General features: G+C 43.5%; 1 protein-coding gene, 1 non-coding gene and 1 pseudogene across 2 annotated transcripts; all 3 read left to right on the top strand.

The window, feature by feature from the left end:
* LOC141028143 (uncharacterized) lies at positions 1-4,669 on the top strand (annotated as a pseudogene).
* On the top strand, positions 550-688 carry LOC120970138 (small nucleolar RNA Z247). Its single transcript, XR_005764883.1, has one exon. It is a non-coding gene; the product is annotated as a small nucleolar RNA Z247 (small nucleolar RNA).
* Positions 4,670-4,933: 264 nt separating the features above from the next.
* Positions 4,934-6,121, top strand: LOC141028142 (thioredoxin H-type-like). Its single transcript, XM_073506041.1, has 3 exons — positions 4,934-5,011; positions 5,762-5,890; positions 5,987-6,121. Exons 1-3 carry the CDS (start codon positions 4,934-4,936, stop codon positions 6,119-6,121), a joined length of 342 nt encoding a protein of 113 aa, XP_073362142.1.
* The last annotated feature ends 5,553 nt before the right edge of the window (positions 6,122-11,674 follow it).

Raw genomic sequence — 11,674 nt, 5'->3', positions numbered from 1 at the left:
ATGTCGACCACCGCTGCCGCATCGTTGTCCAGCACCGCTGGCGCGCTCATCACCTCGTCATCTTTCGCCTTCGCGCCGTCTTCCTCCACCACCACCGCGGGGTCTCTCGGATCGCCACCACAGGAGAAGCTTACGAGGGGAAACTTCCTTCTATGGAAGGCCATTGTGTTGCCTCAGATCAAAGGCGCTCAGATGGAACACCACCTCGACAGGACGAGCCCGCCACCGCCGGCCACCCTCACCGTTACCAAGGAAGGCAAGGAAGAACAAGTCTTCAACTACGCCCGATCCCTCTGGTACGCACGACAGCAACAACTTCAAGGGTATTTGATGGGATCTCTTTCCCGCGATATCCTTGCTCAGGTCGCGACGCTACATACGCCGGCCGAAGTTTGGAGCGCCATCCATGCCATGTTCGCTGCCCAGAGTCAAGCCCAGGCCATCAACACCCGCATCGAGCTCACCAATCTAAAAAAAGGTAACATGACCATGGCTGACTATCTTGGCAGGATCAAGAGCCTTACTGATGAAGTCGCGTGTACTGCCGCGGCTCTCTCCGATCCGGAAATCGTCTCCAAGATCCTCGCTGGTTTGGATATGGAGTACAATCCGGTGGTTTCTGCACTCGCCGCTCGTGTGGAACCCATCACCGTTCAGGAGTTGTACAACCAACTTCTGAGTTTTGATGCCCGCCTCACCCTCCTCCATGGTGGCGATCTTCGGCAGTCATCTGTTAACTCCGCGTCCCGTGGCCGCGGCCATGGGCGCGGTCACCAGGGGCAGAGTCGTGGCGGTGGCCGCGGACGCGGTGCTCCTCAGGGCGACGGCGCTCGCTCTGGTGGCACCTACGGCTACCACAACGGGGGCGGCTACACCAACAACAATGGCGGCAACTTCACCAACGGCGGCGGCTTCAACTCCAACAATGGCCGCAGTCCCCCTGCCGCCCGTCCTCGCCCGCGCTGCCAGCTCTGCAAGAAGTCTGGCCATGAGGTTATGGATTGCTGGCATTGCTTCGATGAGAACTTCGTCCCTGATGCTCGCCATGTTCCTGCTGCCATGCGTGAACAAGGAGGCGATGGCATCTGGTATGTTGATTCTGGCGCCACCGACCACGTTACCAATGAACTCGAGCAACTAGCTCTTCGCGAGAGGTACCATGGCACCGATCAGATCCACACTGCAAGCGGAGGAGGTATGGATATTTGCCACATTGGTCAAGCCTCAATTAATTCCCCTAATCTTAAACGTGATCTAGTTCTTAAGGATGTCCTTCATGTTCCACAAGCTGACAAAAATCTTGCATCCATGTCTCGTTTAGCCACCGATAATAATGTCTTCTTTGAAACTCACCCTCGTTATTTTTTCATTAAGGATCGGGCAACGAGGGAACTTCTCCATCACGGTAGATGCATTGGGGGTCTCTACCCCATCACATCCGGAGCACTTAGTCGCCGGCGTCGTCAAGTCTACTCCGCCGTCAAACCCTCTTTGGAAAGATGGCATCAACGATTAGGACATCCATCATCGGTCATTGTGCAACAAGTAGTCAATAAAGATAATCTTCCTTTGTCACATAGTTCCATTAGTGAGTCTATTTGTGAAGCTTGCCAATGTGCCAAGAGTCATCAGCTTCCCTATCCTAAGTCTTATAGTGTCTCTCATGCTCCTTTAGAGCTTATTTTTAGTGATGTATGGGGCCATGCCTGTGATTCTTTTGGACGAAAAAAAATATTATGTCAGTTTCATTGATGATTACAGCAAGTTCACCTGGATTTATTTGCTTAAATATAAATCTGAAGTTTTTTCGATCTTCCAAGAGTTTCAAAAACTCGTTGAACGACAATTTGATCGAAAGATTCTGTCAGTCCAAAGTGACTGGGGAGGGGAGTATGAGAAACTCAACTCTTTCTTCCGTAGCATAGGGATTGAGCATCATGTGTCATGCCCTCATGCCCACCAGCAGAACGGCTCTGCTGAACGTAAACATCGCCACATAGTTGAAGTTGGCCTTTCTCTCTTAGCTCATGCCTCTATGCCTCTCAAATATTGGGATGAAGCTTTCATCACTGCCACTTATCTCATCAATAGGCTTCCCAGCAAAGTCATTGGCAATTCCACTCCATTAGAACGTCTGTATCATCGAAAACCTGACTACAACTATCTCAAAAAATTTGGGTGTGCTTGCTACCCCAATTTGCGTCCATACAATTATCACAAACTTGAATTTCGATCCACTCAGTGTGTTTTTCTTGGTTATAGCAACCTCCATAAAGGGTATAAATGTCTTGAAATATCCACTGGACACATCTATATTTCACGAGATGTTGTTTTTGATGAGACTCTTTTTCCTTTTGCCAAACTACATCCAAATGCGGGAGCCTTACTTCGTGCTGAAATAGCACTTCTACCTGATCTTTCTGCACCTTGTGATCACGGGGGCGAATTAACTAAGGTTGATCATGTGCAAAAATCCCAAGGAAATTCTGATTCAGCTGATATTTGTGCTAATTTGAATCGTCATTTTATGTGTGAAGAAGCACACAAAACAGGCACGGAATACGCTGCTGATCCGGCTGATAGCACGCGATCCCAGGCGGATCCACGCGCTCAGCCTGCTGCTGCTGTCGGCGCATGATCCCAGGCTGATTCGCCCGTGGGCCTGGACTCGCCTGTGGCCGACCGCGCTGCCAGGGTGGAGCCCACTGGCCTCATCGTATCGCCTCACGCCACGCCTCCTCGCTTCGATTCGCACGCCAGCACATGTGCGGGAGAGGGCGAGTCCCCTTCTGCCACGTCGCCGCGGGCCTCAGCAGCGGCCGACCGCGGGCGCGTGGCCGGTCCCACCTCTGCACGGGCCTCATCAGCGGCCGACCAGTCGCCAGGATCCGCCTCGGATCGGGAACTGGCCGATTCGTTCCCTGCATCGGATCGGGAGCCGGCGGGATTTTCTGTGGCAGATGAGGCTTCACCTGGATCTTCTGTACCACCATCTACAGCGGCTGTTCCTGTGCATTCTACGCCCCCTCGTCGGCAAACAAGGGAACGGTCAGGTATTGTGAAGGAAAAACAGTACAATGATGGTACAATTAGGTATGACAAAATCAAACGTGCTTTTCTTACCACCACTGGTGAACCAATTCATTTGCATGATGCCCTTGCTAATAAGGATTGGAAGGAAGCTATGGATAGTGAATATAATGCACTTATAAAAAACAAAACTTGGCACTTGGTACCACCAAAACATGGAGACAATATTATTGATTGTAAGTGGGTGTACAAGATAAAAAGAAAGTCTGATGGAAGCATAGACAGGTATAAGGCTAGATTAGTTGCCAAAGGATTTAAACAAAGGTTTGGAATTGATTATGAAGATACCTTTAGTCCTGTTGTTAAATCTGCCACTATTCGACTTGTCTTGTCTATTGCTATTTCCAGAGGTTGGAGCTTAAGACAGCTAGATGTTCAGAACGCGTTTCTTCATGGTGTTCTTGAGGAAGAAGTGTTCATGAGGCAACCACCAGGTTATGAGGATCACAGCACACCACAGTATGTCTGTAAGTTGGATAAAGCATTATATGGTCTGAAACAAGCACCAAGGGCTTGGTATTCCAGATTGAGCATGTAGTTACAACACCTTGGGTTCATACCATCCAAGGCAGATACATCGTTGTTCTTCTTCAGGAAAGACAATATTACTATCTTTGTGCTTGTCTATGTTGATGATATAATTGTTGCTAGTTCAAGTGCAGAAGCTACTACCTGCTTGCTTAAGGATTTAAAGTTGGAGTTTGCTCTCAAGGATTTGGGTGATCTCCATTATTTCCTTGGAATAGAAGTAAAGAAAATTAAAGATGGCATACTTCTCTCACAGGAAAAATACACCACTGATATTCTCAGAAGAGTGGGTTTGGAGAATTGCAAGCCGGTTAGTACACCAATTTCTACCTCAGAAATACTCACAGTAGAAAGTGGAGATGCTCTTTCACCAGCAGATGCAACAAACTATAGGAGTGTTGTAGGTGCCTTGCAATATTTAACTCTTACACGTCCTGATATTTCCTACTCAGTGAACAAGGTATGTCAATATTTGCATGCACCTAGAACTACTCATTGGACTGCAGTTAAGAGAATTCTAAGGTATCTTAAGTACTCAGGAGGCCTTGGACTTCAGATTACCAAGTCCCCATCTCTTCTTGTAATTGCTTATTCATATGCAGACTGGGCAGGATGTGCTGATGATAGGAGATCTACAGGTGATTTTGCTGTATGCTTGGGATCTAATCTTGTGTCATGGAGCGCAAGAAAACAGGCCACTGTTTCAAGGTCAAGTATAGAGGCTGAATATAAAGCCTTGGCTAATGCTACAGCTGAAGTAATGTGGATTCAGACACTTCTTTATGAACTTGGTATTAAAGTTCCTCAGGCTGCGAGATTGTGGTGTGATAACATTGGAGCAACATATCTCTCAGCCAATCCCGTTTTTCATGCACGAACAAAACACATTGAGGTTGATTTTCATTTTGTCAGAGAAAGAGTGGCTCGGAAGCTACTTGAGATCAAGTTCATTCCCACAGGAGATCAGCTCGCAGATGGGTTTACAAAACCACTTACCATGAGAGGATTGGAAAAATTCACATACAATCTTGACCTTGGCAAAGCTCCTTGAGGTCCGGATTGAGGGGGAGTGTTAGAATAGTTGGATAGATATAGGACTTGTGTTTAAACCTGTAATCCTATTCTATCTCTACTTCTCTCTCCCGTAGCGATTCTTCTCTGTCTCATGTAACGATCTATCAGATCGATCTCTCCAAAGCTTGTACGCCAAGGCTTATGCCCAATATATATCAATGCGGCCCGAGACAAAGGGTTCAACGCTTCCAACCTATTTTACAAGAGAGAGAGAGAGAGAGAGAGAGAGAGAGAGAGAGAGATGGGGGAGGTTGTCGAGGTGGGCAGCCTAGAGGCATGGACCACCTACATGGCGGAGGCCAACAGCAACAAGAACCTGGTATGAATCTATTGGTTTCTTTCTTCTCCATTTCTTGTGTTCCCTTCTCTACTTCCTTGCAGTATATCGCTTACGCGCATGCATGTAGGCTCCGTTCTTTCGATAAACCGGTCAAAGCATTCAAGAACCACTCCAAGGTTGCTTTTTACCCGGTTTTGAAAGTTGAGGGTTGTAAATTAGACGGTTTTGTAGTTCAGGGTTGTGGTTTAGGCTTTTTTTGTAGTTCAGGTTGTAGCTTAGACTTATCTCTTTTCCTTATGAGGAGTTAAAGTTTTTTAGGGGGACACAGCGGTAGCCGTGTGTGCTGTTGAGCATCATATCTTTTGACGAGAAACTCCTCCAATTTTTTTACAAGTTATAGTTTTGAGAGAAGGGTTGGCTGCAGAATGACCCCTCGCAAGATTTCCCTTGTGAGGAGTTAAAGATTTGGAGAGGTTGCCAGAGATGTATTTAGTTCTCTCTCTTGGTTTTCGTTAAATTAAAACTGAAGATATTATTCATATTTCAATCATCCCCTATTTGGTAGTGCTAAATAACTTCACCAACTTCCTTATATGTACAACAAAAAGTCTCTTCAAGTTTGTATGGTACGTATGCAATGTCCCCCAAAAAAACTGTGACCTGGATTGCAAGCTCCGACAGCATTTTATGCAGCTTGATTAGCAATAGTTACTGCCAAAGAAATAGCAATAGTGTAACTGGCCGACGCTTTTCCACATTTCTATATTGACATGTTTCTTCTTGTAACAGGCGGTGATCTACTTCAGTGCAAAATGGAGCGCACCATCCCGCTCCATTTCTCCAGTCTTCGATGACCTTGCCAAGAACCACATAGATGTGACTTTCCTGAAAGTCGTTGTCGAGGTTGAAGACAATATGGTAAGCCGGGCGAGCATATGGCACTGTTTACAGAATACCGTCTTTGCAAATTCTTATTTATTGCGCTAGTTAACAATATATCTATGTGATAAACAGTCAATTGCTGAGGAGTTCGGTGTTGAGGCCATGCCGACCTTCCTGTTTATGAAGGAAGGAAAGGTCGTGGACCATCTTGTTGGAGCTTCCGAGTATTTGCTGGAAGAGAAGATGAAGCAACACACGGCCGCATAGTGGGGTAGTATTTATTCACCTAACTAAAACTGTCCTTCAACCATAAATTAGATGGATATATGCGCGGTTTGCTGCACCGTGAATTGATATGATGATTGTAGGAGGGATTGTTGTGATGATCTATTTGTTACATGCCAAAGTATTGGAGCTCCGTCAGTCTACCAAAGTTATTTCTTGATTAAAACGCATTCTAATGCAGACGGAATTGTAATGATTTATTTCTTATACCAATTTTTCTTTTGAAGAAGAAACAATACGCTACACATAGACTTCTTTTTTGGAAAACGCTTTATGTAACAGGCACACCAAATTATTTTCGCTTTTTTGCCCAACGATCCCAGCATCGTTCTATCTATATCTAGTGGTCACGGTCTTCTTTCCTTCCTCCTCTCTCTCCCTCTCCTGCCACCTGGTGTCCCTTCCCCGCATCTGAATCCGCGCCCACGGCTTCTAGCTGGACGGCCGGAGCCCGGGGACGTCAAGATGCACATGCATGTGGTTAGTTCAGTTAAAAAGCACAAGTGCATGCAGGGCCATATAGTAGTAGTATTACATAAACTACCCACAGTGGTAGTAACATACTCCCTCCGTCCGCGAATAAGTGTACATCTAGCTTTTGTCTTAAGTTAAAATTTTAAAACGTTGACCAACTTTATAGAAAAAAGTAGCAGCATTTATGGCACTAAATTAGCACGGCTAGATTCGTTATGAAATTTACTTTCATAATATATTAATTTGATGTCATACATGCTATTACTCTTTTCTGTAAAGTTGGTCAAAATTTTAAAATTTTGACTTAGAACAAAAGTTAGATGTACACTTATTTATGGACGAAGGGAGTAGGTGGTAACATCACATATCTAAGCAAAATAGATGATGTGGCAAATAATAATGAGGAAAGAGAGTCATGTGATAACATAGCTAGTTACTAGTACTCCCTCTTCCTCAGTTTACAACGCGTGTGCATACCCCTAGGTCGTCAATTTGACCAATCTAATAGAAGTCGTATATTACAAAAAACATATCATTATAAACTGCAGATGTTCTATTTTAAAACGGTATAATTTTTGTGTTATATAGTTTGGAATAGGTGATAAAATTGACAACCTAGGGGTACGTGCACGCCTTGTAAACTGAAATGGAGGAAGTAATATGAGTAATATCACACGTGTCAAGACAAGATAGGTTTACAACCTAATAAATGAAGTGTTACATGACACCACATATGTTACTCCCCACTATAGAGGTAGTAACATAGTAATAACATATGCATGTTACTAGTCTAAATTACTCCCACAGTGGGAGTAATTTCAGCAGTAACATCGAGTCCAACTCAGCAAATTTACTTATGTGGTAATGAGTTAATGAGGAGAGAGGTAGTTTGAGTAACTTAGCTAGTTATTGTAACATCACATGTCCCAATGCAACTTAAGCAGTTAACGCCGTGGTGCAAAGTGTGAGTGATAGAAAAAAAGTAGGTAAATAAGCTTACAGATCAGAAATGTGCAGCAGCAAATTAGTATGATAGCTAGCAGCAGCAGGTTGGTAAGTTGGGACGAATGTAAATGTAAATAACATGGCAAAGTGAACTTAGTGACACGATCAGATAAATAACTTTAATGCTACAATCTTGAGAGCACCTAGGTAGGTGGTTCACACCTAATCCTCCAGCTGAGAAATGCGTGGCATGTGCCATTGGATGATGCTGAAACATGAGAACATTCAGACGCTGACACTAAGAACTGATCAGTTTTTGCTAAAACAAGATACTGTGAAGCCTTGTAAGGAGCCAAGTTTATGTCATTAGAGCAGTTATCTATGGAAGTTAGTTCATTGTGAAGCCTTGTACAATGCAAGGTGCTTAGGAGAGGTGCTTGGAGAAATAAAGCAGGCTCTTCCTAAGTACCGGTGCTTATTTGTACAGGGTAGATGTTTAACTAGGCGCCTCTCCTATAGAAATAGCCGCTGGTGCTTTAGAAAAATCCGTTCTATTTTTCTAAGCACCTCCATAAGCATCTAGCATTGTACAAGGCCTGAGACGCCTCTCACTGGCTCCCGAGGCAGCCATTCATGGCCCACCCCATCGGCTACCCAGGCAACCATTACGCCGGCACCAGCCTCCCCACCTCCCACCACCATGTGACCCACTATAAATCGTTGCACCCCACGTTTTTGCCAATGCACTAAAACCCTCCCTTGTCGATCCACAAATCGGCCGCGCCACCGAAGAAGTCACCCCTGACCCGCCAAAGATGTCGAGCAGCGGCAACACATGCAGTATCCGTCACCGCGAAGTGGCACCCTCACTGTCATGGCCTTTGTCGCTGATCCTATACCAGACCAAGGACCTCACATGCTATGGCGTGCTCGTGCCGCCAAGTGTACTTCCACCCCATGCCTCCGCCTCCTCAGCCGAACCCGCGGTGGTTGCTCCCTCGCCCCCTCCTCCGGCAGCAATTGTAGTTGTTGTTTACACGATAGTCACTACGCATCACTGTTGATGGTGCATTGTAGTTGTTGATTGGAGAGTTCTGCGTAGTCTCATCCGGTTTCTTGGTTACATCTGTCCAGTTGTGAACATCTTGGGTATCTATGCTTCATACGGTCATAGGGGTCATCTGGGAACCTTGGTTAATTAACATGAATAATATTGAGCATGGTTAATTTAGCGTAATTAGAAGAAGAAAATGAAGACACATTAATTACATATACTCTATCTATCAACCAATCTCTCTGACTTTGCTCACCTAATTTGCCTATAGTTTGTTCCAAAGTGGTAGTCATTAGGCCCAAAACCAATTGTGTCATGAAAAAAGTTGAGCAAAACCAGGGCATGTCCCACATTGGCCACCGAATAAATATTTGCTTTGAGTGACCTCAAGCCTTGAGATGAAAGGAGTTCCCGATCCTATATTCACCAAGAAAATCTGTAGGAAGTCAGCAAGGCACAAAAGCAATTATCACAAGCACATATGATGTATTGGAATCGACAATGGTCACTGTTGTCCAGTAGTTGGCCCCATAGTAAAGATCAAAAGTAGGAAGCCTGTTCAGCTTGTTATAGTCACCATAGACAAAATGCAACCCTAGCAAGGTACTTATTATAGGCAACTTCTCTTTTCCCGCTTCTCGCGTTCGCTTTTTCTTGTCCTAGGGTTCCCGCCGCTCAGTCTGAAGAACAGATAGGCATCCTTCAATCCGAGCATAGGTGGATTGGGGATTAAACCCTAGCTTCTATAAGTGCCTTGAGAATTTAGGCGCATATATAGTGCCACAGATATATTTTTGTTACTCTGCAATCACCTATAGTGCCACGGATATATGGTTTGTAAATACATTAAACTATATTTGTAAATCTATTTTCACATTTTGACTATATTTTCTGATTAGGGATCTCATCCATTTGTTTACACCTTTACATATAAGAGCTCACTAATGTTCACATCCACTCACCACTCTCAACCCACCTCCTCAAACCACGGCGAGTAATATAACATGGTGTTGTACGCTACATCCACATATGTGTGTAATGCTTAATCTTCATTGGTGTGCTCTTGTAATCCATTACACACCCTCATTTTAAATCCCAAGTTGCAAAAAGCGGCCACCTCAATATTGAAGCCGATGCAGAGGCCGAGGGATGACCTCCTTTTCAAAAAAATAAACCTCATTTTTGAAAGACTACTGATGTGAGGTACGTAGCTTATGCTTGCATGTGCTCAAAGGAAATAAATGTGAACCATAGATATGCGTGTTCTGATAGATTATGTGAATAAGTAGAGAGTCCCGGTACAACCCCTTTACAAAACATGTAAAGGGCAATAGCCCTTTACAAAACGTATTAAGGGTAATAGGGACATTTCACAGTTCATACCCACTTCCATATGTGTATACGCCATACATCATAGAGGACCCGCTCCTGGGCCGGCCCACTAACATGAAACGATATAAGGAGGCGCAAAAGGAACGGAAAAATGGGACGCGCTGCGAGTGGGCTCGAACTCGCGACCATACTGTAGTTTATTGGAGCTGCTAGCCACTCGATCGAACAGCTCCATTCGCTCGAAAGGCAGCGCGGGTCTTTTATGTACACATTCAGAAGCGGCGTTTTTTGTTTTGAAAGAACGTTTACAAAATTCCACATTTCACGAATTGTTTTGAATATTTTTAAATACCAAAAAAAATTAGGTTATGTGAACAATTTTAAAAAAAAGAAACATTTTCCGAAATTACAAAAAAATTGAGAAGACGAACATTTTCTGAAATGTACGAACTTTTTTTAATACATGAACATTTTCTGAATCTGTGAACAATATTTAATAAGAGAACATTTTTTGAAAACACGAATAATATTTGAAAAACTAGAGCGCATTTTAAAATTTTGAACTCATTTATAAAAATAGGGAAATTTAAATTATTATTTTTAAAAGAATTTGGTCAGATGAGAAAATTTTGAAACGCTGAAATTTTATGAAAACACGAACAAATTTTGAAATTCTAAACATTTTCTAAAAGTAGTGAAGGAAATACCGGTGCCCGAACGCTCAGATGGGTCGGACCATCCTACGATTGTGTGTGGGATTGTCTGACTATTTGCTGTGACGTGCGGCTAGGAAGTTCCGCACTTTCGGGGAGTAGCGTCAATTAGACAGTGCTACGCACAGGAGGCCGCCAGACTAGGCCGGCTCTTAGGTCGCGCGGGAAATCAGGGAAAATCACCGAAAATAGAATGGTACTGCGATGGATCGAACGTTGTAGCTATCGCTACTGACTGCTCGTCGCTAGCGACAAGATCTGATAGGCTTCAGTATCTAACTAGCAAACTTGGACTACAAGAAATATCAATCAGCGACCGATTTACTTTAGTGAAGAAGTCTTTTTTCCACTATTTTTTTATTTTTTTCTTCAGTTAGTTATTTGTTTCTTTACATTTTTTTGTTATTTATTTTTCTTTTTTATTTTAAAAAATCCACGCGCTTTTAATTTTAAAAAAATCAAAAAATGTCCGCCTTTTCAAATTTATCCATAAAATACAAGTATTTGCATTTTTAAAAATTTTACAAAAAATTCCAAAAAAATATTAGTGTCTTTCAAAATTCCTCAAAATATGAAAACACGAATATTTCCTAAAAAGAGCAAACAAAATTTTCAAAGCATGTTAAAAGACCAGATGGTTTTGTTTGAAAGCATGTTGTTTTTCTACATCACTCAAATGATCTCAAGTTTTTTCAATGGCTCGGATGGCCAATTCAATTCACCATGCCAAGTTGTTTTGGTTTCGATAAATTTTCCATTTTCTCGAGTTTTTCGATGAATGGTCGGACATGTCGCAACTTGGATCCGGTGTCGGGAATCGTTCAAATGGATGCCTACCATGGGCATGCCCACCAGCTTATAAAACTTGGGGTCATCTCAAGGATATCCAATAATAGACCATATTGAACGAAGAGTGTTCGGGTAGGCCAGATGACTTCCGTCTGAGAGCACGTTGTTTCTTGACATTCTTGAAAATGGACCCAATTTTTTTCCATGACCAATTCAATGCATCATGCC

This window comes from Aegilops tauschii, chromosome 7 (genome assembly GCF_002575655.3).
Source record: "Aegilops tauschii subsp. strangulata cultivar AL8/78 chromosome 7, Aet v6.0, whole genome shotgun sequence".
NCBI lineage: Eukaryota > Viridiplantae > Streptophyta > Magnoliopsida > Poales > Poaceae > Aegilops > Aegilops tauschii.
This window is presented reverse-complemented; position numbering and strand designations above follow the sequence as displayed.

Bases quoted from the DNA above. Each gene is read 5' to 3' on its own strand.
- LOC141028142 (XM_073506041.1), top strand. From the start codon at position 4,934: ATGGGGGAGGTTGTCGAGGTGGGCAGCCTAGAGGCATGGACCACCTAC. The intron at 5,012-5,761 runs GTATGAATCTAT...TTCTTGTAACAG, and splicing joins CCAACAGCAACAAGAACCTG to GCGGTGATCTACTTCAGTGC. The intron at 5,891-5,986 runs GTAAGCCGGGCG...TGTGATAAACAG, and splicing joins TCGAGGTTGAAGACAATATG to TCAATTGCTGAGGAGTTCGG.